General features: G+C 30.9%; 1 protein-coding gene across 9 annotated transcripts in view; it reads right to left on the bottom strand.

Moving 5' to 3' along the window:
- Positions 1-24,525, bottom strand: part of tnip1 (TNFAIP3 interacting protein 1) — a 54,058-nt gene extending 29,533 nt beyond the window's left edge. For 3 of the 9 annotated variants that reach the window (XR_012389488.1, XM_073921364.1, XM_073921361.1), the window contains exons 1-10: positions 18,531-18,629; positions 14,815-14,995; positions 13,992-14,141; positions 13,810-13,898; positions 11,843-11,905; positions 9,254-9,448; positions 8,057-8,151; positions 5,658-5,793; positions 669-761; positions 490-555 (exon numbers count right to left, since the gene is read on the bottom strand). Coding sequence is in view for 7 of the 9 variants with exons in the window: in XM_073921364.1 (XP_073777465.1) it covers positions 490-555; positions 669-761; positions 5,658-5,793; positions 8,057-8,151; positions 9,254-9,448; positions 11,843-11,905; positions 13,810-13,898; positions 13,992-14,141; positions 14,815-14,959 (1,032 nt within the window). In the remaining 2 variants the exon portion in view is untranslated. 9 annotated transcript variants of the gene reach the window in all.
- Positions 24,526-25,738: the final 1,213 nt, after the last annotated feature.

The following is a 25,738-nucleotide window of genomic DNA, read 5'->3' as shown; positions in this document are numbered from 1 at the left end:
TAGATATTTTTCAGGATACTAGTATTCAACATTAAAATGCTTAACTAGGTTATTTAGGTTAAAGTTAGGGTAATTAGGCAAGTCATTGTATAACAGTGGTTTGTTCTGTAGACAATTTAAAGTATATTTCTTTAAGGGGGCTAATAATATTGACCTTAAAATGTTTTTTTTTTTTTTTAAAAAAAGCTTTTATTCTAGCCAAAATAAAACAAATAAGACTTCCTCTAGAAGAAAAAAATATTATAGGAAATACTGTGAAAAATTTCTTACCTGGTTAAACATCATTTGGGAAATGTTAAAAAAAATTCATAGGAAGTATAATAATTTTGACTTCAGCTGTATTAACATATATCATTACCAGCACTAGTAAAGTGATTCCTGTTTATGTTCTTATGTCATTCTTACCAGCAGTAAGGTGAGCCACAAAAGGTTACAAGGCCAGATGGAACATATTTATAGATCATTTCTGGTGTACATGTTGTCTCATACCTTCTGCTCAAACTGTGTCTTCATAGAATTCCACTGAATGTCCCACTGTTTGTTCACCTCCAGCACCTGAGAAAGGTCAGAAAGCAAAAGTTCACACGTCAGAGTTCAAACCAACAGGGAAACTCTGACAGCAGTAATGCCGACATGAAGAAAACAGGGGACCTCCAGACAGTTCTTACATCTTTCCTCTGCTTTTCCAAAAGCTTGATCTTCTTCTCGTACATCTCTGGATCGCAAGTCTTAGATGGTGTTTTCTCAACAGCTTTGCCAGACTGTAAATTTATTAAACAGTAATAATAATCATTTCAATTATGGTTTAACAGCTACATGCAGGTAATTCTGCAGCAAATTAACACTTGTTCAAAGACTTTTTTTTTCAAAACCCAAACCTCTATACCTTACATTTGTGGCTAATATTAAGTATTTTGTTTGTTTGTCAGCACTGTCTGGCTATTTCACCATGGCAGTAATTACATAGATACAAAATATATTGCATAAAAATAACAACTTCATAATTCAATAAGAGATTATATAATTAAATAAATAAATAAATATTAATACATTTTACTTTTAAAAACATTAGATATTTGATGGCTGATTAAATATTTTGTTTGTTTATTTCCATATCAGTGTTGCATGGCTATTTTATGGCAGGAATAATATAGATAAAAAATATATTGCATAAAAATAACAACATCATAATTCAATGAGAGATGATATGAATAAATAAATAAATAAAATATAATAAATACATTAAATTAACTTCATTTAAAAACATTAGATTTGATTTTACAATTTGATGTATAATAAGCTGATATTAATTAAAACAAAACAAATAAAACTAGGAAAAATCTAACATGAAAAAGTCAGAAACTGCAACTAAATGTTTTATTTTTATCATTTGTTTTATCATAAATGTAAAATGTTTATTTAATAGATTTTTTTAAGCCCAAACCTCTATACATGATTTTGGCTAATATTAAATATTTTGTGTTTTTTTTTCCACATCAGCAATGTATGGCTATTTCATGGCAAGAATAATATAGATAAAACAAGTATTGCATAAAAATAACAACTTCATAATTCAATAAGAGATTATATAAATAAACAAACAAACAAACAAATAAATAAATAAATAAAAACATTAGATATGACTTTACAATTTGATGTATGATAAGCTAATATTTAAAAACATGTCAGAAGCTGCACCTTGAAGATTTTATTTTATTTGTTTTTTTTGTGGCTAATATTAAATATTTTGTTTGTTTATTTCCACATCAGCAATGTATTATTTCTATTTCATGGCAAGAATAATATGGATCCAAACTAAATAGCATAAAAATAACAACTTCATAATTTATTAAGACATGATAAGAATAAATGCATAAAGAAATTTTACTCTAAAAACATTACATATAAATTTACAATTTGATGTATAATAAGCTAATATTAAAAAAAAAACAAAGACAAAGAAAAATTCTTAACATTATTATATATCAGTGTTTTAAGGGTTAAAAAGTTAATATTTAACTAATCTAAACTCTATCTAGACAAAGTCAATCTCAAGTCAAAATAATTGGCAAATCGGCGTCTTTTCAGTAAGCTCATACTAAAACAAAGAAAATACAAACATGTAAAAGGCAAAAACAGTACCTAAATGTTTGGTTTTTTAACAATATATGTAAAAACTTTATTTGATAAATGTTTACCATTGTTATATACAGTATCAGTGTTCTAAGACTGTTTTAAAACTAATATTCAACTAAATCTAATTTTTTTACGAGACACTAGCCAAAAATAATAGCCAAATCTGCATCTTTTCAGTAAGCTAATATTGAAACAAAGAAAACACTTACATAAAAAAGGCAAAAAAAAAATGTTTACCATTGTTATATATCAGTGTTCTAAGACTTATATTTAACTAATCTAAACTTTATCGAGACACTAGTCAAAAATAATTGCCAAATCAGAATCTTTTCAGTAAGCTAATATTGAAACAAAGAAAAAAACTTACACGAAAAAGGCAAAACAACTGCACCTAAATGTTTTTTAATAATAACTGTAAAATTAATTAAATTGAGAAATACTTATTGTTATATATCAGTTTTCTAAGACTGATTTTTAAAAGTAATATTTAACTAATCTAAACTTTTCAGTAAGGTAAAACAAAACAACTAAGAAAACTCCACCTAAATGTATGTTTTTTTAATAATAAATAAAAAAGCTATTGAAAAATGCTTACCATAGTTATATATCAGTGTTCTAAGACTGTTTAAAACCAAGATTTAGCTAATCTAAATCTTATTTAGACACTAATAAAAATAATTGGCAAATCTGCATCCTTTCTGTGGGCTAATAATAAAAATAAGAAAAAAAACTTCACCTAAATGTTTGTTTTTAAATAACATCTGTAAAATTAAATAGAAAAAGACTTGCCATTGTTATATATCAGTGCTTTAAGACAAATTTTTAACATCTTTTCAGTAGAACTGAAACTCAGTTTCCCATTTACATGTCATAAAACATCCCCACCAAAATTTTAATTGAATACTGATAACGTAATCAATCACAGCAATTAGATGAACCAGACCAAATAACCAGAATTTTCCCATCATACTAAAAGACAGCAGTCTTGAGGTTGAGTCAGAATGCAACAATGACCGTGTGTATTGTTCTTCAATATTTAGTCATACTGTGTGAAAAAAAAGCCCAGTAATGAGGAACTTAAACTGAAAGACTGTTGAGGAAGAGCAGTGTTCAGAACCAAGATGGTATTCCCAAAACTAAACTAAAAGCGACAGAGTTGAAGGGCTCTCAATTTAGAAACTGAAAAGCAGTTCTTACATTGGTGGTTTTTTATTTCTCTAAGAACTCCTACTGAAAAAGCATCTACATAGGAAATGTATCATCATTAGCCAAAAGGGGAAAATAAAAATAAAAAAACCTGACACAAATTTAGAACGACATCAGGAATTCTGATGATGTCATCGCAGATATATCACAGAAACAATGTTCATTTGAGTATTGTTTATATAGTTTAAACTTGTGTTTTATTGGTATAGGTCTTTAACATCGGGCAAAGTCACCACAAATGAAACCTTTGGGCTAATTTGGATACTACAGATGCTTCGATCGATCGGCCTGAGATCAGTATCGGCCCATAATCACATTTAATGACTCGATCAGTACTCGCTAATCTGGGGTGCATTTCCCAAAACCATCGTTAGCCAACTAAGGTCGCAAGTTCCGTCGTTACAAACATAGTTTGTTGATTTGCCGTTTCTCAAATCCATCGCTCCAACGAACATTCGCAAACTTGAGCACTTGCAACTACACCTCTGGAGCTGTAGTTAGAAACATAGTTCCTGGCTGTGTTCTATTCCCACTTATCCCCCCTATGCCCTATTCATTTACAACATTCTAACATTTAAACTTGGAATGATTAAAAATAAAAAAGCATTAAGCTCATCTCTCTTAGGTGTAATTTGCTTTCAAACTATTTTTACAATTCAGTTTTCGCGATCTACATGTTTACAATTGTGCTCCCTTCGCAGTGCACTTAGAAAACATTGATGACATTTGGAACACAGCCATGCATCATGGTGAAAGCTATAAGTGACCAATTATTTAAAAGCGGAATTTATGTTACGTCTCCAAAGCTTGTGAAAACAAAAAACACAGCATACTTTATTGCTTTTAATTTATAGTGGGTTATTTATTAAGTATCTGTACTGTATATGACATGGGCCTGACATGGGGATGTACTTTTTTGTGGATGGTATTGACAAAAATTTTATTTTACAGTGGAAAGAGGTTCTTTTAGGCCTTGATTACCCAAATGAAGGTTGTTATTTGCCAAAACGCGTAGTTTTAAGTTTTAAGGATTAGCCATGTGAATAAAGATTTTCTCCACATTTTTCAAATGCCTTGGACTGATTTTTGCTGTTTATTCTGATGAATCCTCTATTTAAACTACCCCTGGGCACTTTTTCTTTGATTTTGGATTCATGTTTGAATACTAGAGATAAACAAACCCACACCATTTATTATTATTATTAGGCTTTATTATTTTAATGGACAAACTTCGAATTCATCAAAGCAAATTTACAGCAAAGTCAATGTTTTGTAGCCTTTAAAAATTAAGTTTGGAAATTTCTCACAAGACCCAATCCCAATTCTACCTCTTAGCCCTTCCCCTTACCCCAACCCTTCGATTTGCACATACACGTGAAGGGGTACGGGTGTCCCAATTCTCTTTACCTTGAAGGCGTGGGGCTAAGAGGAAGTGCTAGAAAGCTCTTAAAACTGAGAACCACACTAGAAACCAATGGGTAAGAAAATTTCCAAGAATACATGATCTACAGCGGCAGCATGGCTGCACACGGAAGTCAGGAGATGCACAAATTAGTATTTTTTTAATTATTATTATTATTAATTTTTACAACAAACAAGTATATTCATAACCGCATTTGTGTTTTACCATCAAGCTTTAAAAAAACAAAACGTTAAAATAAAAACTGCTAAGTATGGCTATTTATAATGCCTAATAATAACTCCTGTATAGCAGTTCCTAAAGATAAATACCAAACAAAATGCAACTGGAATAACTACAAGCAGTCACAATCTCATATGAAGCAAGAGATCTCGATGAGATATGATGACATGTGCAGGTGTTGTAGTGCTGTCCCATTTCTTAGGGGTAAATTTTGAAGCCCATCCCCTTCACACTCTGTTTCAAGGGCCAAGGGGAAGGGGTCCAAAAATAAATTTGGGATTGGGCCTTAAATGTTTTGTTCAATTGTAAATAAAAGCAGTAAAAAAAATTTCACATCAACTTATTATCTATTGGGAGAAGCTGGTGTCATTTCCAGTCAAAAAAAAAGAAAAAAACTTGCTGGTTGATTAAAAGTAAGCTTAAGTCAGAATTTGCTAGTGGTATCAATAATTTCAGCCTTGACTGTATATATTATATTAAGTCCATAGTATTCTCAAAGAAACGCAAAGCCACTCAGGTTATCGAGGTGTAATGCAATCTTTAATGTACTTCTGTGAAATTATTAGTATCTCCCTGTAGTATTTGTAGTAATAGTAATTAGTAATTATGTAATTTTGTATTGTTGTAATGATAATGTGCTGTCATTGTTCAGTTAAATAATAAAAGTGCAGACCTGCTGAGTCATGGTCATTTCCACCTTGGTTTTGACCGCCTCTTCTTTGACTGGCTCCTCCTTTGGGTTCAGTTGCTCAACATGTGCAGTGTGGGACGCCCCGCTGACCTGCTCCTTCAGTTTCAGGTTCTCCTGTCTGTTCACAGCACACAGAAGCAAAATCAAAACCGAGGATTCTCTGTCTGACACATAGGAAAGACCCCTCCAGAACTGCAAGAAATGCTGATCATCACAGCATCATTCATTAAGAGAGTCTTTGGTTACAGTTTATATTGATGGAGCAATTTAGACTTCATGTATGTAAAGTCAAGCCCTGAAAGGATTAATATCGCTGCTAAAGTCTGACTTGGTTACTTTTATTCAACCAGCAAGTTTGTTATTGACCAGAAATTACGCCGATTTCACCCTTAAGATAATAAGACTGTATATTTATATAACAATATATAACATATACTGTATATTTCTCAGCTTTTATACATACACATATTTGAACAAAATCTTTAAGTTGGAATTTGTCAGGGGTATGAATAATTTCAGACTTGACTGTAACTTCATTTTAAAGCCTATAAAACATTGACTTTTTCCCTGTAGGATTTACATTTATAAAGGGATATGAATAATTTCAGGCTTGACTGTATGTATGCATGTATACAAACTTGTTTTAATGCCATTTAAGCAGCACAGGCTATATTAATAGCGATATTTGTAATATATATTCAATACATAAATAATATATTATCTTAAATTAAAATTTTTAAATAAACAGGCATTATACATGCATAAAAATAACAATAAAACGCTGATAATACGTCAAATAAGATCTTTAAATTCACTCAATGATAATTATTCAAAACATTTCAATTTAGACGCCCAGTTAGGTTATGAATATTTTGGACATCGACACAATTCCGGCTATATTCTTGGCTCTACACACCAACACAAGTCTGCAGTTAAAGCACATGTTGTCCTTTTCAAATCAATTGTGTTGGTGTATAGGGCCAAAAATGTTAGAATTGTTTAGACGTCCAAATATTTACAGACCTAACTGTATATATGACTTCACAACAATATGTCAACAACCTCATATTAGAGTAAATTGTTATCACATTGTTAGATTAGAGTATGTAGAATACGTTGATGTGCTTACACAGTTACAAAACGATGTGTTGTTAAGTAGACAGTCTACTAATCATCTGGTGTTTGATATGTAGTTTTTATTGTTAAAGGATAGTTCATCCATGAAAATTAAAATTCATTTTTTAAATTCATGTTTTATTATTTTAAGGGTCAAAATTAATATTCATAAATGCAAATATTACTCATGACTGGCCACTTTTATCATTTATAAATAATTATAATAAATAATTTTTAAATTGTAGTTTTCATAAAAGCAGGGTTCGACAATAAGGATGCCCCAATATATGTGCAAATGCATTCACGCGTGCAAATAAACTAGACAAAAAGGTATTCTCATGCAGCCACAGTCCTGCTGCTTTCAAGAGCTCCAGATTTTACTTTTTGTAAACAGAACCGGTTGCTTTCACTTTAACTATTATTTGAACAGATTAGTAATAGGCCTAACATTAACGGTGTGCACAAGATCATCCTTTCATTAACACACACAGTGTTTTTCACCTGCTTTCTTTTGCTTACAGTTATTTTTGTTATTATGGTTTAATTATCATTTTTTACAATAACATTGCTTTAATGGGAGATTAGCTCCCCATTTATGTGTAGCTAACTGGTGATCTAGACCTTTAGCCAGGACAGATTACTATGCATAGTTTTAGATAAATGACAATAATTATTTTTTAAATGTTTTAAATTGTTTCTTAGCTGTTTTTTAAAGATATGTTTTGTTAAATAAAAAGTATACAGCTATATTTTGCTTGTTTTTACACTTTTAAATTTTGTGGCTGAGCAATAATTATTTATTTATGTTTGGTGTGATCAGAGATAAATTTGGTAAATCCTTCATTTTGAGCTCTGAAAATTCATGTGAAACAAAAACTAACTGTAATACTATGAAACCATGGCCCACTTGCTCATGCTCATTGAGCAAGCTCACACACGACAAACAAAAAGTGAAATAAATGAGCAGGCTTGTGGACAAAACAAAATCTAAATCAAGTACTTTTAGCATGTCAAAGTCACATTTATGCAAAGAAAATATATTTTCCCAACAACAAACCTTTGTCACAGTGGCTGATTATCAAAAAAGTTAATGTCAAGCCCTGATAATAATAATAATAATAACAATAATAATAATAATAAATAAATTCCTTACATTTATAACGCTCTTTTATGGACACCCAAACGCTTTTATACATTTTTGGGGGGAATCTTCTCATCCACCACCAGTGATTTGATTATAATAAAACAAAAGTGAACTGAATTACCTCAGCTGTTCCAGATCACGGTTACGATACTGAAGGTCATCCTCCATCTTTTTCCTAAGCTCGCTGTTTTCCTGTCTTAGCTGTTCGCAGAGCGTCTAGAAATGAAAGCAAATACGAATTTCAGTAAATAAAACCTTGATTAATTTAACAACAGAACTCAGAAGTTTAGCTCAAAGGGGCCGCAGTTCTGCAGTTTATTTCCAACTCTAATTAAACACACCTGACCAAACCTACGCTGCATTTACACTGCAGATTTTGATGGTCAATTTTTGTGACTATCAGATTTTTTTGCAGACCTGCTTATATCATCCTTTAAAAGTGACTCGTATCCGATTGTCTGCATTTACACAGCACATGGCAAAGGCACAATGACCAGGAAAAAAAAAAAAGAGCGGGCGCTGACTAACAGCTGATAATTAAAGAGCGCTATTTTCTCTATTCCTGCAAGTAATCTGTCCGCAGCTTTTGGCAAGCTGTTTTACTGTAGTTTATGACAGAAAGGTTCTCATTTGTCCATCTTCTTTTGATATATAAGCTTTTTTAAACCTTTAGACATCTTAATGTGATGTCCATGGTGTGATTTATGCACGTGATGTATGCACTAGTTTTATATTAGTTTAAATTGGTTACGTGGCGGACATTGCGCTCTCTCGCTCTCGTTAACATGCTTAAATACCTGTGCTATATGACAATATGAAAGCCTTTAAGTCCTCGTGTATGAGACTTAAGGTTTGGGACTGTGCTGAAGTCTGTTCTGAAAATAAAGTGTCAGACTTGATGTCATTCGCTACGGTTTTTGATGACGCGCCACTTGCATTGACAGGTGAAAATCCGATCTACCTGCTTACACTGCAGACACGAGGGCACAGATCCGATTCATATCGGAGAAATTTCCACATGTGAACAAGCCCTGAATCTGATTTGAGTAAATCAGAATCCATGTGATTTGTTTCTGCTCACACGTACACGGGCCATGTCCGATCTGTGCCACATGGAAGAAAAAATGAATAAATAAATAAATAAAAATCGTCATTGAGTCAGTCGTTGAAAAGTGCAGTGTAAATGCGGCCTAATTGAGTTGTTTAGACTTGTTTAAAACCTACAGGTTAGTTTGTTGAAGCAGGGTTGGAGCTAAAATGTGCAGGGCTGCAGCCCTCCAGGAATTGAGTTAGACACCCCTGGTTTAGATGGTTTTACCTGTAGGAGAGATGTCCTCTGTTCATTCTTCTGGACCTTGGAAGATAAATGGTGAAACTCCACAGCCATGCGGCCCAGGTGAGCCAGCAGCTGGTTGGGATTGGACTCTTCAGCAAACACACTGAAGGAGCTCTCCAGGCGGCGGAGTTGACTCGCCAGCTCCAAATTCTCCTGTGGCAGGTGAAGCACTCCAGCCTGCATTATACAGTTGAAGTCAGAGTTATTCACCATGCTGTGAATTTTCTTTTCTTTTCACATATTTCCCAAATGATGTTTAACAGAGCAAGGAATTTTTCACAGTATTTCCTATAATATTTTTTCTTCTGGAGAAAGTCTTATTTGCTTTATTTTAGTTAGAATTAAATCAGTTTTTATTTTTTTTTTAAAGTTGATGCCATAGCAAACTGTGAGATATGTAAACTTGGGATTGCCTGCTGGGTATTTTAGGTTGAGGTGTTTTTATATTAAATTTGTTTTCATATTTACTGTTACACTTAAATCCAAAAGTGAAGAATTGATGTTATTTATTACTTGATTGTTCAAGTTACCTTACAGAAGTGCTCTGTTTGTTAACAGAGGTGTTGAATATTAAAATAAGGTGAATTAAATAAAAAAAATAAGGAACATGCTGGATCTGTTTCTTCACTTTTCTTTATTCTGTTTTTATGTATTATAGCAATATCAGATCGGTTTTTGGTACCGGCAGATACTCGAAATTAAATGACTAATGATTAATTTCTAATATTTTTACACTAAAAATTTGAGATAAATAAATGAACAAATCAACAAAAAATAAATAAATAAATAAATAAATAAATAAATGTCATAATGCCATATCAGCACCATTGGCTAGATTCATGGCAACTAAAATATATATACAAATAACAACATTACCAATAAAAAAGTCATACAAGTGGTTTCAATTTGAGCAGTGATGAATACTCTGAAATCCCTCCAAAAGACACCTTTTAATCATTTCACTTACAATATTTCCAGAATTAAAAAACAAAAAATGAATATATTTTAAAAAATAAAATATGTTTCATCACCAAATTATTCTTTCACAAGACACAAAGGTTTTTCTTCTCCTTTCAATAAATATGAGTGTGTAAGTCTTGAGTGGCCAATTCTAGATCTCATAGATGTACAACCAGACCATGTCTGATTTTAATATATATATATATATATATATATATATATATATATATATATATATATATATATATATATATATATATATATATATTTATATAGTTATATATATATATATATATATATATATATATATATATATATATATATATATAGTTATATATATATATATATATATATATATATATATATATATATATATATATATATAGTTATATATATATATATATATATATATATATATATATATATATATATATATATATAGTTGAAGTCAGAATTATTAGCCCCCTTCAAATTTTTTTCTTCTTTATTTAATATTTCCCAAATTATGTTTAACAGAGAAAGGAAATTTTCACAGTATGTCTGATAATATTTTTTCTTCTGAAAAAAATCTAGTTTGTTTTATTTGGGCTAGAATAAAAGCAGTTTTGAATTTTTTAAACACCATTTTAGGGACAAAATTATTAGCCTCTTTAAGCTATATTTTTTCTCGATAGTTTACAAAACAAACCATTGTTATACAACAACTTGCCTAATTACCCTAACTTGCCTCGTTAACCAAATAACCTTAGTTAAGCCATTAAGTGTCACTTTAAGCTGCATAGAAGTGTCTTGAAAAATATCTAGTAAAATATTATTTACAGTCATTATGGCAAAGATAAAATAAATCAGTTATTAGAGATGAGTTATTAAAATTATTATGCTTAGAAATGTGCTGAAAAAACCTTCTCTCCATTAAACAGAAATTAGGGAAAAAATAAACAAGCGGTCTAATAATTCAGGGGGGCTAATAATTCTGACTTCAACTGTATATATATATATATATATATATATATATATATATATATATATATATATATATATATATATATATATATATATATATATATATATATATATATATATATATATATATATATAATTCCATTTACAAGTGGATTTACTTCATATAATTTATTGTTTATACATTCGCTCCATTCAATTTGGCACTTCTCAATAATGTACAGATTCAGATCAGCCCTTAATGTCAGACACTGAAAGAAAAAAAATCCCGCTGCACAAATATTCCCAGTTTTAAAAACGCATGTACAAAAGTTTTTGCAACCAAAGATGCATTCCATAAACTGACACACACATGAGTTTTCTGTCTATCTGTTTACTAAGTAAATCCTGGAGTTTCCCTCTGAGTCATGCAAGGAACAGAATCATTCAGATGCGCTGATTCATTACAATGAACAAATCCCTGATAAGGAAGGGCACAGAAACAGCTGAGTGACTACAGTGACTGGTATTTCTCACATGACTTACATCCGTGCTACAGAATGACAGCATAAGGAATGTTTGAAACGGAGCAATAATCCAGCAAAACACACGCACAAGTTCACAAACGTGCCGCTGTCATGCCCAGGATTTCCTAACATCCTTTAAACTCACCGTTTGTGTTTCAGGGGCAGTCTTTTCCTCCATGTTCACCACCTCAAACTCTGATGAACCTTCCTGTAAGCACAAAAATTCACAACACTCGTCACAACTCGTAATGAATATTTTAAAGGAAGGAAAAAAAAACATTTACACAACTGGAAGCTGCATTCTCACTAGATTTTAGAAACAGTGATTGTGACAGCTACGGTTTACTGTCAATATGGCACTAAAATAGCCAAGTCATGAAACTGGAAGATGCATGTCAGTGGCTTTTCACAGCATGATGAGAAACAATGACACATCCGTGTGAAACACAGCCATGAAGAGTATGATTGCACATAAATGAAGTCAAAAAGAATATTTAAACTAAATAATTGTAATAAAAATAATTAAATATACATTTTAAACTAAATAATATACAGTAATACAAAATAATTAAAATATATATAATAATACATGAATAACTCCATCATTTATTTTAAAAAAGCCTTTGATTTTTAAAAGCTAAATGATATAGCAGGTTTTACCATGTTAAGCATTAATATAGCATATTATGTCAGGGTATCACAGCTAAAATGCTAATTTAACATATTAATGCACGTTCTGGTGATCATTTAAATACTTAAGCTGGATTTTTCAATCGATTCCTTCAGTGCAACGTTCATGACATTACAAATAAAAATTGCAAATTGTGTAAAAGCAGTGTTTTGATAGTGATAAACCGGTTACAATAATCATATATCTTAATTGTTGATTAAAATAAACAAGCATTGAAAAAACTGGAAGGTATTTTCTCAGTGCAGGATTTCCACATACATTACATGTGAATATAGCATTTTGTTGTCAGGAAATCAAAGGTAAGGAAATTCAACATATTTATTTTAATCATACACAATTAGGCTCGAGACCATAACCGTTTTCAAGGTTTACTGCGGTTTGGAAAAATCAAGGCATTAAAACTGCAAAAATGTTTTGCAATACCGTTTCTAAGGTATATGTAGTTTTTTTTATGTGTTGTAAGGAAATCTGTGTTTCTGAAGCTAGTGAAGATAGTAGAAGTCAATGGTTTATTTTAATCATGTAGTCTGACATGTTACAAAACATTATAAATGCTTCCTAAAATGTAATATATTGTGTTAAATGGGAAAAACTAAAGTTGTTTTTTACTAAGACATTTAAAAAAGTAATTAATTTACAATTAGTTATTTACAATTGTAACTATTTAATTATTTAGTTATTATTATGTAATTATTGTAATTATTTACAATTCTAATTATTTTACCATCAATTATTTGTACGGAAACTTGTGTTTTTGAAGCTAAAGAATATAGAAGAAGTCAATGGTTTATTTTAATTACGTAGCCTGACATGTTTACTGTTCCAAAATAATATAAATGTTACCTAAAATGCAATATATTGTGTTAAATAGGGAAAATTTTGTTGTTTTTTACTAAGAAGTTTAAAAAGTAACTATTTTGCAGCAGTAATCGCAATACAGTGATACCGTGATATTTTTATCCAGGGTTCTCATACTGTCAGAAACTTTTACCGGCCCATGCCTAAACACAATACTAACTAATACATAAAAAAGTAATATCATAATAATACAAAGTTTATGAATATAAATCATAATATAATTGATCGAATAGCAAGTAATTAATGAAAATAGTAAATTATTTATTCATCCATCCATCCATCCACATAGATAGATAGATAGATGGATAGATAGATAGATAGATAGATAGACAGACAGATAGATAGATAGATAGATAGATAGATAGATAGATAGATAGATTTCACAATGTTTGTATGACAATAGTATATTGTTTTAACAGTAATTTAACGTTATAACATGTTGTGATAATTATTTAGACAACATTAGCTAATTATCACAGTAGATATTTTCATATCAGATTCAGAAGGGCTAAACATATCCAGCAATTCATCAGAACATGTACTATTTTAGTAGAAGAGCTTACCGTTGCCTCTTGCTGTAAAGTATTCCCAGTCAAACAATCCCGAGACTCTTGTCTTTCTGTTGTAGGATGACCGTGACGTTTTCCATGACCTGAAGAGAGCCGCAACCATAGAAGATCAGCTTTAAAAACTGGGTTAAATCCTTCACAGACCTCACTCCATCAGAATAATGACAGATGTTTACCGTGTGTCTCAGTTTGTACAGGAGTGCCCATACACAGACTGGAGGCAAAACTGGTGGCAGAAGACTTCAGCACTTCATTATCCCTCACCAGCTCCTCCACCCTCTTCCGCAGCTTGGCTGCTTCAGCCTGAGACTCCTCTAACAGGTCTCCTATCAGTCATGAGAAGAGCAAACAATGCTTTACGTAACAAAAAGACATGACACAGTAACAAATCAAGTGACTGGAGATGCCCGCTAAAAGCTGAAAATCTGGTTTAGCTACATTTTTATTTTCAATTCCTGGCCCAAGAATAGACTTTAAAGTCCAAATTAGTAATCGCAACACAAGTTTACCAGTGAACTAAATGATGACTCAGATGTCTTGACTAAGCACCGTGTAAGTCATTAATTTAACTACATGCAACCTCAAAAACTCTGCTTAGTCATTGACAGTTGTGGAAATTGAAACCATTTAAGTGCCTACTATAAAATCTTACACACATGTGGTTTATATTAAAGTGATTGATAACGTAAACAAATTAATTTGTTCAAGTTAACACGTTCAAGTGGTTTCTTTATTCTGTTAACATTAAAGCAGACTTTCTGAAAACCCGTAACCATTAGCACTAAAAAAAATAAATACTATGGAAGTCAATGGTTACAGGTTTTCAGCATTCTTCAAAATATCTTCTTCTCTGCTCAATTAACATCATACAGGTTTGGAACAACTAAACGGTGAGTAAATGATGACTGAATTTTCAGTTTTGGTTTGAACTATCGCTTTAACTGAACCAGCCGGTTCTCAAATGCACTAAAAAATGAGTGTCAGTTTCAGAGCCCTCACCTAAACTCTTCAGACCTTTCATTCTCTCCCTCAAAACGGTGTTTTCCTCTAGCAGCTGTCTGTAGCTGAGGCTGCTGGCCTCGTCTTTAACCTGGCAATCGCTCCCACCGGGGTCATAGATGCGATACGGGCCTTTTCCCTCCATCTGTCACCCGTCACTTACCAAACATGTTTCCCTGTACTAAAACAGAAAAATCAGACGGGAATTAGTGTGTGTGTGTGTGTGTGTGTGTGTGCTGTACAGACAGGTTAAAAATAACTCTCAGATCAGCACTGTAACGTGAACACACAAAGTGAAAAGATTGTTGATTTGCAATTCAAAAAGCAGCATTTGAATAATGGCTTCTTGGGGATTTCTCTTTGGCTATTTCAAGACAAAACGATTTGAATGTGCGTCTTTGATAACGCAAGTAAATTGTTTTAAAGAATTCATTGAGATAAACTCAAGTTTATGATGTCTCCAGCTTTAAGTTAAACTAGCCAAACAAGCTCTCACTTAGGCATGGGCCGGTATAAGATTCTGATGGTATGATAACCTTGAATAAAACTGTCACTGGATCACAGTATTGTGATTACTGCTTCAAAATAAGTTTTTCTTAAATATCTGGGTAAAAAACAACAACTTCTTCCCCCATTGAACACACTATTTATATTTTAGTATAGGAAACATTTAAAATATTTTGAACCAGTAGCTTTTGATATAGAGGTTGCGTTTCTGCTGAAGATACAGGTGCCCTAATTATTTTTTTTTAATTGTTGTGGAAAAACATGTCTTAAATGTCTTTTTAAATATCTGCCTAAAAAACAACACCTCCCCCCTCTCCCCATTGAACACTATATATATATATATATATATATATATATATATATATATATATATATATATATATATATATATTTTTTTTTTTTTTTTATTATTATTATTATTATTATAGGAAACATTTAAAATATGTTAGACCATTAGCTTTTGATAAAGAGGTTCTGTTTCTGCTGAAGATGATGTTGCCCTAAAAACTGAATAAAATAGTTGTGAAAAACATATAAAAAATGTTTAAATAATATTTAAAAATGACATATACCTTAGGAACGGTATAACAGAAAACTTTGGTGGTTTTAAAACCTTAACTTCTCCAAACCACGGTAAACCTTGAAACTGGTTATCGTCTCATAACTACTCTCACCAACACATGACTATGACCAAAATACATTTAAACTACATGGCAGATCAATTGAGGTAAATTTGGTTTTACATTCACACATTAAGAATTTAATAATTTAATTTCAGATATTCAATATTAGTCGCAAACGACTATCAAGGTACAGCATTGTTCACAATCAAATAAATAGTACTGATGTTGTTTTCAAGCTATACTTACATGTGACTTCAGACTAATATTCTAAGTAGCATAGGGATTGTCACAGAACAAATGTGTGAATATAAAACCAACTTTACCTGTTTTTAAGATTCTGATGGTATGATAACCTTGAATAAAACTGTCACGGGATCACGGTATTGTGATCACGGCTTCAAAATAAGTTCTTTTTAAATATCTGCCTAAAAAAACATAAAAAACAACAACTCCCCCATTGAACACAATATATATATATATATATATATATATATATATATATATATATATATATATATATATATATATATATATATATATATATATAAATTATAGGAAACATTTAAAATATGTTGGAACATTAGCTTTTGATAAAGAGGTTCTGTTTCTGCTGAAGATACTGTTGCCCTAAAAAACTGAATAAAATAGTTGTGAAAAACATATTAAAAATGTTTAAATAATATTTAAAAATTACATACAGGAACAGTATAACAGAAAACTTTGGCGGTTTTAAAACCTTGACTTTTCCAAACCACTTTAAACCTTGAAACTGGTTACTGTCCCATATACCGTCATTATATAATTATAGGAAACATTTAAAATATGTTGGAGCAGTAGCTTTTGATATAGAGGTTGCGTTTCTGCTGAAGATACAGTTACCCTAAAAACTGAATAAAAAAGTTATATAAAAAACATTTAAAAAATGTAAATTAAATTAAAAAATGACAGATACCTTAGGAACGGTTTAACAGAAAACTTTGGTGTTTTTAAAACCTTAACTTTTTTAAACCGCGGTAAACCTAAAAACTAGTTATCGACCCATGCCTACTCTATACCACATGACTAAGACTAAATTACATTTAAACTACATGGCAGATCAATTGAGGTAAATTTGGTTTTACATTCAGACATCAAGACTTTAAAATATATGATTTCGGATATTCAATAAAAGTAGCCAACAACTATCAAGGTACAGCATTGCTCACAGTCAAATAAATAATACTGATGTTGTTTTCAAGCTATACTTACATGTCACTTCGGACTAATATTCTAAGTAGCATAGGGATTGTCACAGAACAAATGTGTGAATATAAAACCAACTTTACCTGTTTTTAAGATTCTGATGGTATGATAACCTTGAATAAAACTGTCACAGGATTATGGTATTGTGATTACTGCTTCAAAATAAGTTATTTTTAAATCTCCAGGTAAAAAACAACAACTGTTTCCCACCATTGAATCCAATATACATATTTTATTATAGGAAACATTTAAAAATTTTTGGATCAGTAGCTCTAGATATAGAGGTTCCGTCTCTAAAAAAATTGTTGTGAAAAAACGTAATAAATGTTTAAATAAAATTTTTTAAATGACATATACCTTAGGAACGGTATAACAGAAAACTTTGCCGGTTTTAAAACCTTGACTTTTTCCAAACCACGGTAAACCTTGAAACTGGTTATCGTCCCATACCTACTCTCACCACCACATGACTATGACCAAAATAAATGTAAAATACACGCCGGATCAACTGAGGTATATTTGGTTTTATAATCAGACATCAAGACTTTAATAATATAATTTCAGATATTCAATATTAGCCAACGACTATCAAAGTACAGCATTGTTCAGTCAAATAAATGATGTTGTTTTGAAGTCATGCTTACATGTGACTTTAGACTAATATTCAAAGTAGCATAGGGAGTGTCACACAAGTTATCACAGAACAAATGTGTGAATATAAAACCAACTTTACTAGGTTTTACAGATCAAACCAGCATCCAAACAATTTAACAATCATGTGTCATCTCAGACAAGCAAGCAAAAACATCAAACCTACCTTCACAGCAACTGCAAATCCAACTAAGTTAACTAGGCTTAAGATAAACCCTTTCACTTTCCTTTCCGTGACGAGTCCTGTTTAAACAGCCTTGCTAGTGTCAACATTACGCAGATAGGTGATCTTAGACCAGATGCAACCTCATCTAGGGTGTCATGTTTATATCTAATCCCCTCCTAGCTCTTCATCAACAGCTCTCAAATGACTTCACTTACGACCTCAGACAGATACAGTACGGAAAGCTTGAGCTTTTCATAAGAATGAGTCGAAACACTCTACCCACACAAGGTCAAGACCAACGCATTTTATAGTCTAAATAAATGACTCATTTTCAAAACAAACATCTGATGCTGTTAGCTTAGCATCCGGCTAGCAGCAGGTGATGTGTTTACCACGCTAGCAGACAAAAGCTTTCACGCTAGCTCTCCCCGAAGCCACAAACAGCATTCAAATACACGTCATAGTGTCCTGGGAAAGAGCGAAACACAGCGGTCGCACGACAGTGGCTGTAATAATATGTATATTACCGTTGTTTTAGCGTTAATGACGAAAAGAGAAGGTCCTTTCTATATCTTGGCGGAGACGAGGCTTTGATCGACCGGAGGTTTGCGGAAGTGGTTCGCGGCGCTCGCCGGGAAATTCCGCAGATGTAAACAGAGCCGTGTTCACTCGACTGATGGGAAGTCCGACTCATTTCCGCGACTCGATTCTTTTAGAACGGTTCATTTGAAAGATTCTAAATACCTTTTGTCAAGTACCTTTTCACATACTCAGAAACATCAAATCGTGTGTATGTGTATGGCATGCCGTGTTAACATCGAATCAATAGCTTATCTATTTTTATGAGACTAGTTCCTATTATTTAGATACTAGTATCTTTTCTATTAAGACCAAGTACTAGTGCTTATTCATTAGATACTAGTGCCCATTCTTTAGATACTACTGTTTTTTTATATACTAGCTCTTACTCATTAGACACTAGTTCTTTTTATTAGATACTAGTACTCATTCATTAAATACTTGAACTAATTCATTGGATACTAGTACTCATTCATAGTAGTACTTGTTCGTTAGAGTTACTAGTACTCATTCATTAGATAATAGAACTCATTCATTAGATAATAGAACTCATTCATTAGATAATAGTACTTATTTACTAGGTTGTATTCAGCATTGAACTCCACTGTGTTATAATTGTGATTGTTTATGTTTTTATCGTAATAAGTTATCATTAAAAACGTATACATCATAAGTTAAGACGATTCAAAGAAATGTTTCTATTTATTATTTTTTTTATTTAAATATATTTTTTATATTTATCTTTGGCTCTCGGCTATCAACGATATTTGGTTTTTGGCCCTTCATAGAAAAAGTTTGGGCACCCCTGATACAGGGTATGTGTATTTATTTTTATTTTTTTCTCCATAAAAAAAACGTTGATTATTTTCACAGATATATTATACAATTCACTAGATGATGTTTTCAGAAACATTAAAAGCTACATTTAGTTTACATTAGAAAGAAATTGACGCATTTTTAAAATTTAACACTAACATTTAACACTACACCACATTTAAAAGTAGTTTTCTTCTGTTTACACGCACTAAATGTTCTTCAGTGCAACAAGTTTATCTATCAAAAACGGCATATTTAGGCCATATTTGATTACAATCATTACACATTATGACGATAGTTACATACCATTTTAAATCTACTTCGACACTATCCTTCACACACCCATGGGTGTTAACCTATTACCCATAAGTTTCGTATGTAATGCATTTGCATACAGTATATTTTCAGTCGGTTGCAAGGTTTGTGGTTCACTAGGAATCGATTCTCATTCTCTGAAGGAATTGTTCAAACATCACCCAGTTCAACCGATTCAGAAAAAAGATTCGATTCAGTTAGAATGATTCGATTCGTGTCATAATCATTGTTGAAAAGCTGTACACGGTCTACATGGTATAATACAGGTCTATATAACTAACAGGTTCGTAGCCAGCTTGGTGAAAGGGGTGGTTATTTTTCTCAAAAAAAAAAAGACCTTTTTGCAGTTGTTATAAGATTTAAACACATTTTAAACACTATTTTTAGCTTAATGAGCTTGTTGTATGGTCATCATAACCACACCTAGTGATGTACTAATATTTCCTAGATTTAGAATAAAGAAATATGTATAAAAAAATATTATGTATATATATATATATATGTATGTATGTATGTATGTATGTATATGTGTATATATATACATACATACATACAAATTTATTACATCATTTATCATGGATTTTAGTTCAGTTTAGTTCATCGTGCTTTAATATTCACCGCCGAGGGACCAAACATATATATATATATATATATATATATATATATATATATATATATATATATATATATATATATATATATATATATATATATATATATATAAATATATATATATATATATATATATATATATATATATATATATATATATATATATATATATATATATATATATATATATATATATATACAAATTTATTACATCATTTATCATGGATTTGCTCTTCAGTGTTTGGACTCTCGGCAGTGAATATTAAAGGACGATGAACTAAACTGAACTAAACTTAATCTCTGAAGACTGGACAACACTGTTTCAATTCACTGTAATCTCCAATGTGAAGCTGCTTTGACAAAATCTACATTGTAAAAGCGCTATACAAATAAAGATAAATTCAATTAGATTGAACTGAATATCATTTTAAAAACAAATCTATTGTCATTTATTAGGAAAATTAAAAATAAACTGTCCAGCACAACTTTCTCAGTCAGATGTTGGCCATTTGAATAGTAAAAATTTACAAAAGTTAATAACAATAATGTAGAGCTTCACAATTTTCTTAGCCTTTCTTGTGTAAAAAAAAAAAAAAAGTACATTTAAAAATTCATGCATGACAACAATTATTTTTTTAATTTGATGGGTTTTCAATGCATTATTTTTAACTATTTATGATGGCATTGCAGTCAACATAGGACAAATGAGCTCATACATGAGACCAATTTGTCAATGAGGCAAATTCCCCCTGGCCGGGCCTGCTAAAGTATAAGTTAGAAGTACTAGGCCAATATGTCGTAGGCTACTATGCAAAAAGAGACTCGTTTCCACAATATATAACTGAATTGGTTTTTTTATTAGAACATTAACTTTGAATAGTTTTCCATGGCCTTTAATTCACTTTACGTTACTGTTGCTAACATGTCAACATAAACCCTAACACAAAAGAGATTAACATTTTGCTAACACGAAAGATTACAAATGTGGGTAAAATATAAAAAAACATAAATTATCATGGTGGAGCTTCATTAAAAAGTAGTACAGTTTTTATCCACTGCAACTTACAGTGGTATTGACAATACAGCAAGAACACACAAAATACACGTTATCATAAATTAGGCTATAATGAAAAATAGTTTAATGCCGGTTTGTTAAACCACCAAGTTTGCCAGCAGCACACATGAAAACTATTGCAATAGTTTATAAAAAAAAACAATAGAAGCTTCAAACCAGGGGTCACCAAACTTGTTCTTTGAGGGCTAATGTGCTGCAGATTTTAACTCCAACCCTGATCAAACACAACTGAACAAGCTAATTAAGGTCTTACTAGGTGTACTTGAAACATCCAGGCAGGTGTGTTGAGGCAAATTGGAGCTAAACCCTGCAGGGACACCGGCCCTCCAGAACTGAGATTGGTGACCCCTGCTTTAAACCATGCTATTGCAAAGTGAATTATATACTGTACATATTCGCCTACAGTATACACAACACTATAAATACAACATAGGCTAGGCTACTATTGCTGATAAACTGTGATATACTGTAGTATGCTTTAGTATATATTTTAGTTTATATTTTATAGTGGTCAACATATGAGTACACCCCTCACAAATCTATCTCAGTTATATTAGTATTTTCTAAAGGAAGCTTTACAATGTTGTATTTGTGCATAGATTAGTCAGTACTGAAGCCAAATCTGGAGCTAATCTGACAAAATAAGTTATGATAACGGTTCATAATTAGAACGCCCAAATTTATTTGAGGGAAAATAATGAATTTAAAAATTAAAAATAGCCATATATAACATTTTGAAGTTTTACATTTTTTCATCAATATTTTGCATGCATTTAAATCTATTATCTTTTGTTTTCTAAAGATGTTCAGTGACTAAACTATTATTTTAATAAATATATCCGTTTAATACAGCTATTTTTAATAGCTGTAGACTATTAGAAAAAAATAGCTTAAAGGGGCTAATAACTTTGACCTTAAAATGGTTTTAAACAATTTAAAACTGCTTTATTCTTGCTGAAATAAAACAAATAAGACTTTCTCCAGAAGAAAAAATATTATCAGACATACTGTGAAAGTTTCTATATATATTAATAATAGTAATAATAATATAATATGTTTATTTTATATAGCGCCTTTCCAGCGCTTTAAGTACAATTGTGCAAAAAAAGAGTCGACCAATTCTGGGGGATCAAGCATAAGCAAATGACTATATGGTAGATTACAAGTAAGGTATCTTAAAAATTCAGTGCAATGCACAGTATTATAAAATAACTTAGTATATTAATAATGCTTAAAATATTCCACAGTACTTAACAACAGCTTATTAAAACTATGTTTAAAACCATTAAATGTTTAGAACTTATTAAAACTGTTAAAATTATGTTTAGAAATGTGTTGAAAAAAAATCTTCTCTCCATTAAACAGAAATGGGGTGGAAATGAACATAAATGAGTACACACAAAATGGTTAAAAAAATAAATAAATAAAAACTGCTTTTACTCTAGCCGAAATAAAACAAATAAGACTTTCTCCGGAAGAAAAAAAATGATATATATATGAACTCTACTATTGTAAGGTTTAAAACGTTGTATTTACTGTAAGTTTCCTTAGTATGGAAACTTTAACAAAGACAACAGGGATCAAAACATCTGTCTCATTTGTCCAAAACATCATTAGTTAATCTAAAAATGAAAATAGAAGTGTATTTTTAGTATATTCTTAAATCCATATGCATATACTGTATAAATAAAATTCATTTAAAGTTGCTTATTAGGAAATAAACACATTCGCACAAGAAAAATGATAACAAGACCCTGAATAATAATAATAATAATAATAATAATAATAATAATAATAATAATAATAACAATAATAATAATTATTATTATTATCATTATTATTATTGTTGTTGTTTTTGTTGTCATTATTATTATTATTATTATTATTATTATTATTATTATTATTATTATTATTATTGTCGTTGTTGTTGTTGTTGTTGTTGTTGTTATTATTAATATTATTATTATTAATAATAATAATAATAATACGTTACTTTTATATAGCGTCTTTCCAGCACTTTGAGTACAATTTTTCAACAAAAGAGTCGACCAATTTTAGGAGTTCAAACATAAGCAAATGACTGTATAGTAAATTAAAAGTAAGGTATCTTAAAAATTCAGTGTGATGCAGAGTATTATAAAAGAACTAAGTATATTAATAATGCTTAAAATATTCCACAGTACTTAACAACAGCTTATTGACAGGAACAAATAAGCAAGAAAAGCTTGGCCAAGGAACTGCAGCTTATTATATAAACCTCCGACACAACAACAGACAATTAATCATACTATTCTAGCAATAATCTACCAAGTTTATTCACTTTATGTTTTACTCAGGAAACTTCACTACAGTGCATACAACCAATGCAAATAAATAAATAAATAAAATACAACAATGCACATCAAACCATAAATCATTTAGGATCAAACAAGCTCTCTATCTAGATTTACAGTTGTTGCCATGCAATCAAACAATTAATTTGAATCACTACAGAACATGAGCAACTTTTCACGATAAACATTTACAGCTATCAGCATAAATCAAAAAGACAAACTCTGCAAATAAGATCGTGCAGTGAAAATAAATGGTGACATCTTGTGGAAATCTCTCACTGAGGTTTTTCAGATTAACATCACACATGCTAGATTCTGCCACATATGCGTGCACCAATTTAAATGTGTGGTTACATTAAAAAAATAAATCAAGCAGAATTTAATATTTATTAATCAGTGGTCTTAAAACACCTTTAAAACTACTTCCTCCATTGAAGACTGCACAAAAACATGAAACAAAACCTAATGTTTAACATTAAATCCACACTAGTTTGACAGAAAAAAATGTATGTTAAATAAAAAATGCTGTTTATGTAGTCTGAATAACATAAAAGTAGTCATTAATAGAAAGATACACGACTTTAAATAAGCACATCAGAGAAAAACACTCCTTTCATCACAGACTTGAGCAGAAATGCAAACATCTGGATAATTTACTGCTATGATTTCATATTTCCTGCTAGTTTTACCAAGCAAAGATGCAAATATTTAGTAAAATAATCAATAAAAACTGTGCAATTACTCACCGACACAATAAGCTGTGTCCGAGAGGCGTTTTTTAAGGAAACTGGTGGCAACGGGGGAAGCTTTTGCAGTGTTTTTAAACAGAAGGGGAAATTCCCACATAGTGAAAGGCCCTGATATTTTCAGCTCAAAAGTGGGTCCTGGTACGAGTCCAGGAACTTGAGACTGCTTAGCTAAGTGTTACCAGACAACAGATATATTTGATAGAAACACAACAAAAAAAGACTGTGTACAGCGCTGTGGTACACTCGAAAATACGCAGTGTGCTTTTAACATAACTTTGGGTCATATATGCACAAGGCTGGGTATTTTTTTTTTTCAATTAAATTTAAATGACACTTTTGCAATCAGAATTAGTATTTAGAAAGAGCTTTATTGCCAGGTATGTTCACACATATGAGGAACTTGTTTTCATGACAGAGCTTCAGTGTAACAGAATAACAGAGACGGGACAAAAAATAGATAATAAATATTTTTTTAAAATAGAAGTAAATAGTAAATGCAAATTGACAAGTGTATGTACAGGTGTATTACTATATACAACATTATATGTGTAGCTGTTATGTGCAAATTGGCATGTAAAGTATGTTGATAAATAAATAAGTACAGTTGAAGTCAGGATTATTAGCCCCCCTTTGAATTTTTTTATTCCTGTTTTAAATATTTCCCAAACGAGGTTTCACAGCAGGGAAATTTTCACAGTGTGTCTGATAATATTTTCTCTTTTGGTCTTATTGTCTTATTATTATCATAGCCTTATTTGTTTTATTTTGGCCTATAAGAACAGTTTTGAATTTTTTAAAAAGCATTTTAAGGTCAATATTATTAGCCCCTTTAAGCTATATATTCTTGCAATAGTCATCAGAACAAACTAGTACATGTTGTAGAATAACTTTCCTAATTACCCTAACCTGCCTAGTTAACCTAATAAACCTAGTTAAGCCTTTAAATGTCACTTTAAGCTTTATAGAAGTGTCTTGAAAAATATCTAGTCAAATATTTTTACTGTCATCATGGCAAATTTAAAATAAATCAGTTATTAGAAATTAGTTATTGGGGAGGGGCGGGGGTAAACTAGGGGGCTAATAAATCAGTGAGGCTAATAATTCTGACAAACTTTATATGTGTATAAAAAGTATATGTTTGTTTCACAAAAGGAAGTAAGAGAAGAAACTGTTTCGAGCTGTTCTGGTGCATAAATGCGTGGGCTTGTTTATATTTTGCAAATATCTGATAAGTGATGAACATTACATATACGATA

The sequence above is a fragment of the Danio rerio genome, chromosome 14, assembly GCF_049306965.1.
Source record: "Danio rerio strain Tuebingen ecotype United States chromosome 14, GRCz12tu, whole genome shotgun sequence".
Taxonomy (NCBI): Eukaryota; Metazoa; Chordata; class Actinopteri; order Cypriniformes; family Danionidae; genus Danio; species Danio rerio.
This window is presented reverse-complemented; position numbering and strand designations above follow the sequence as displayed.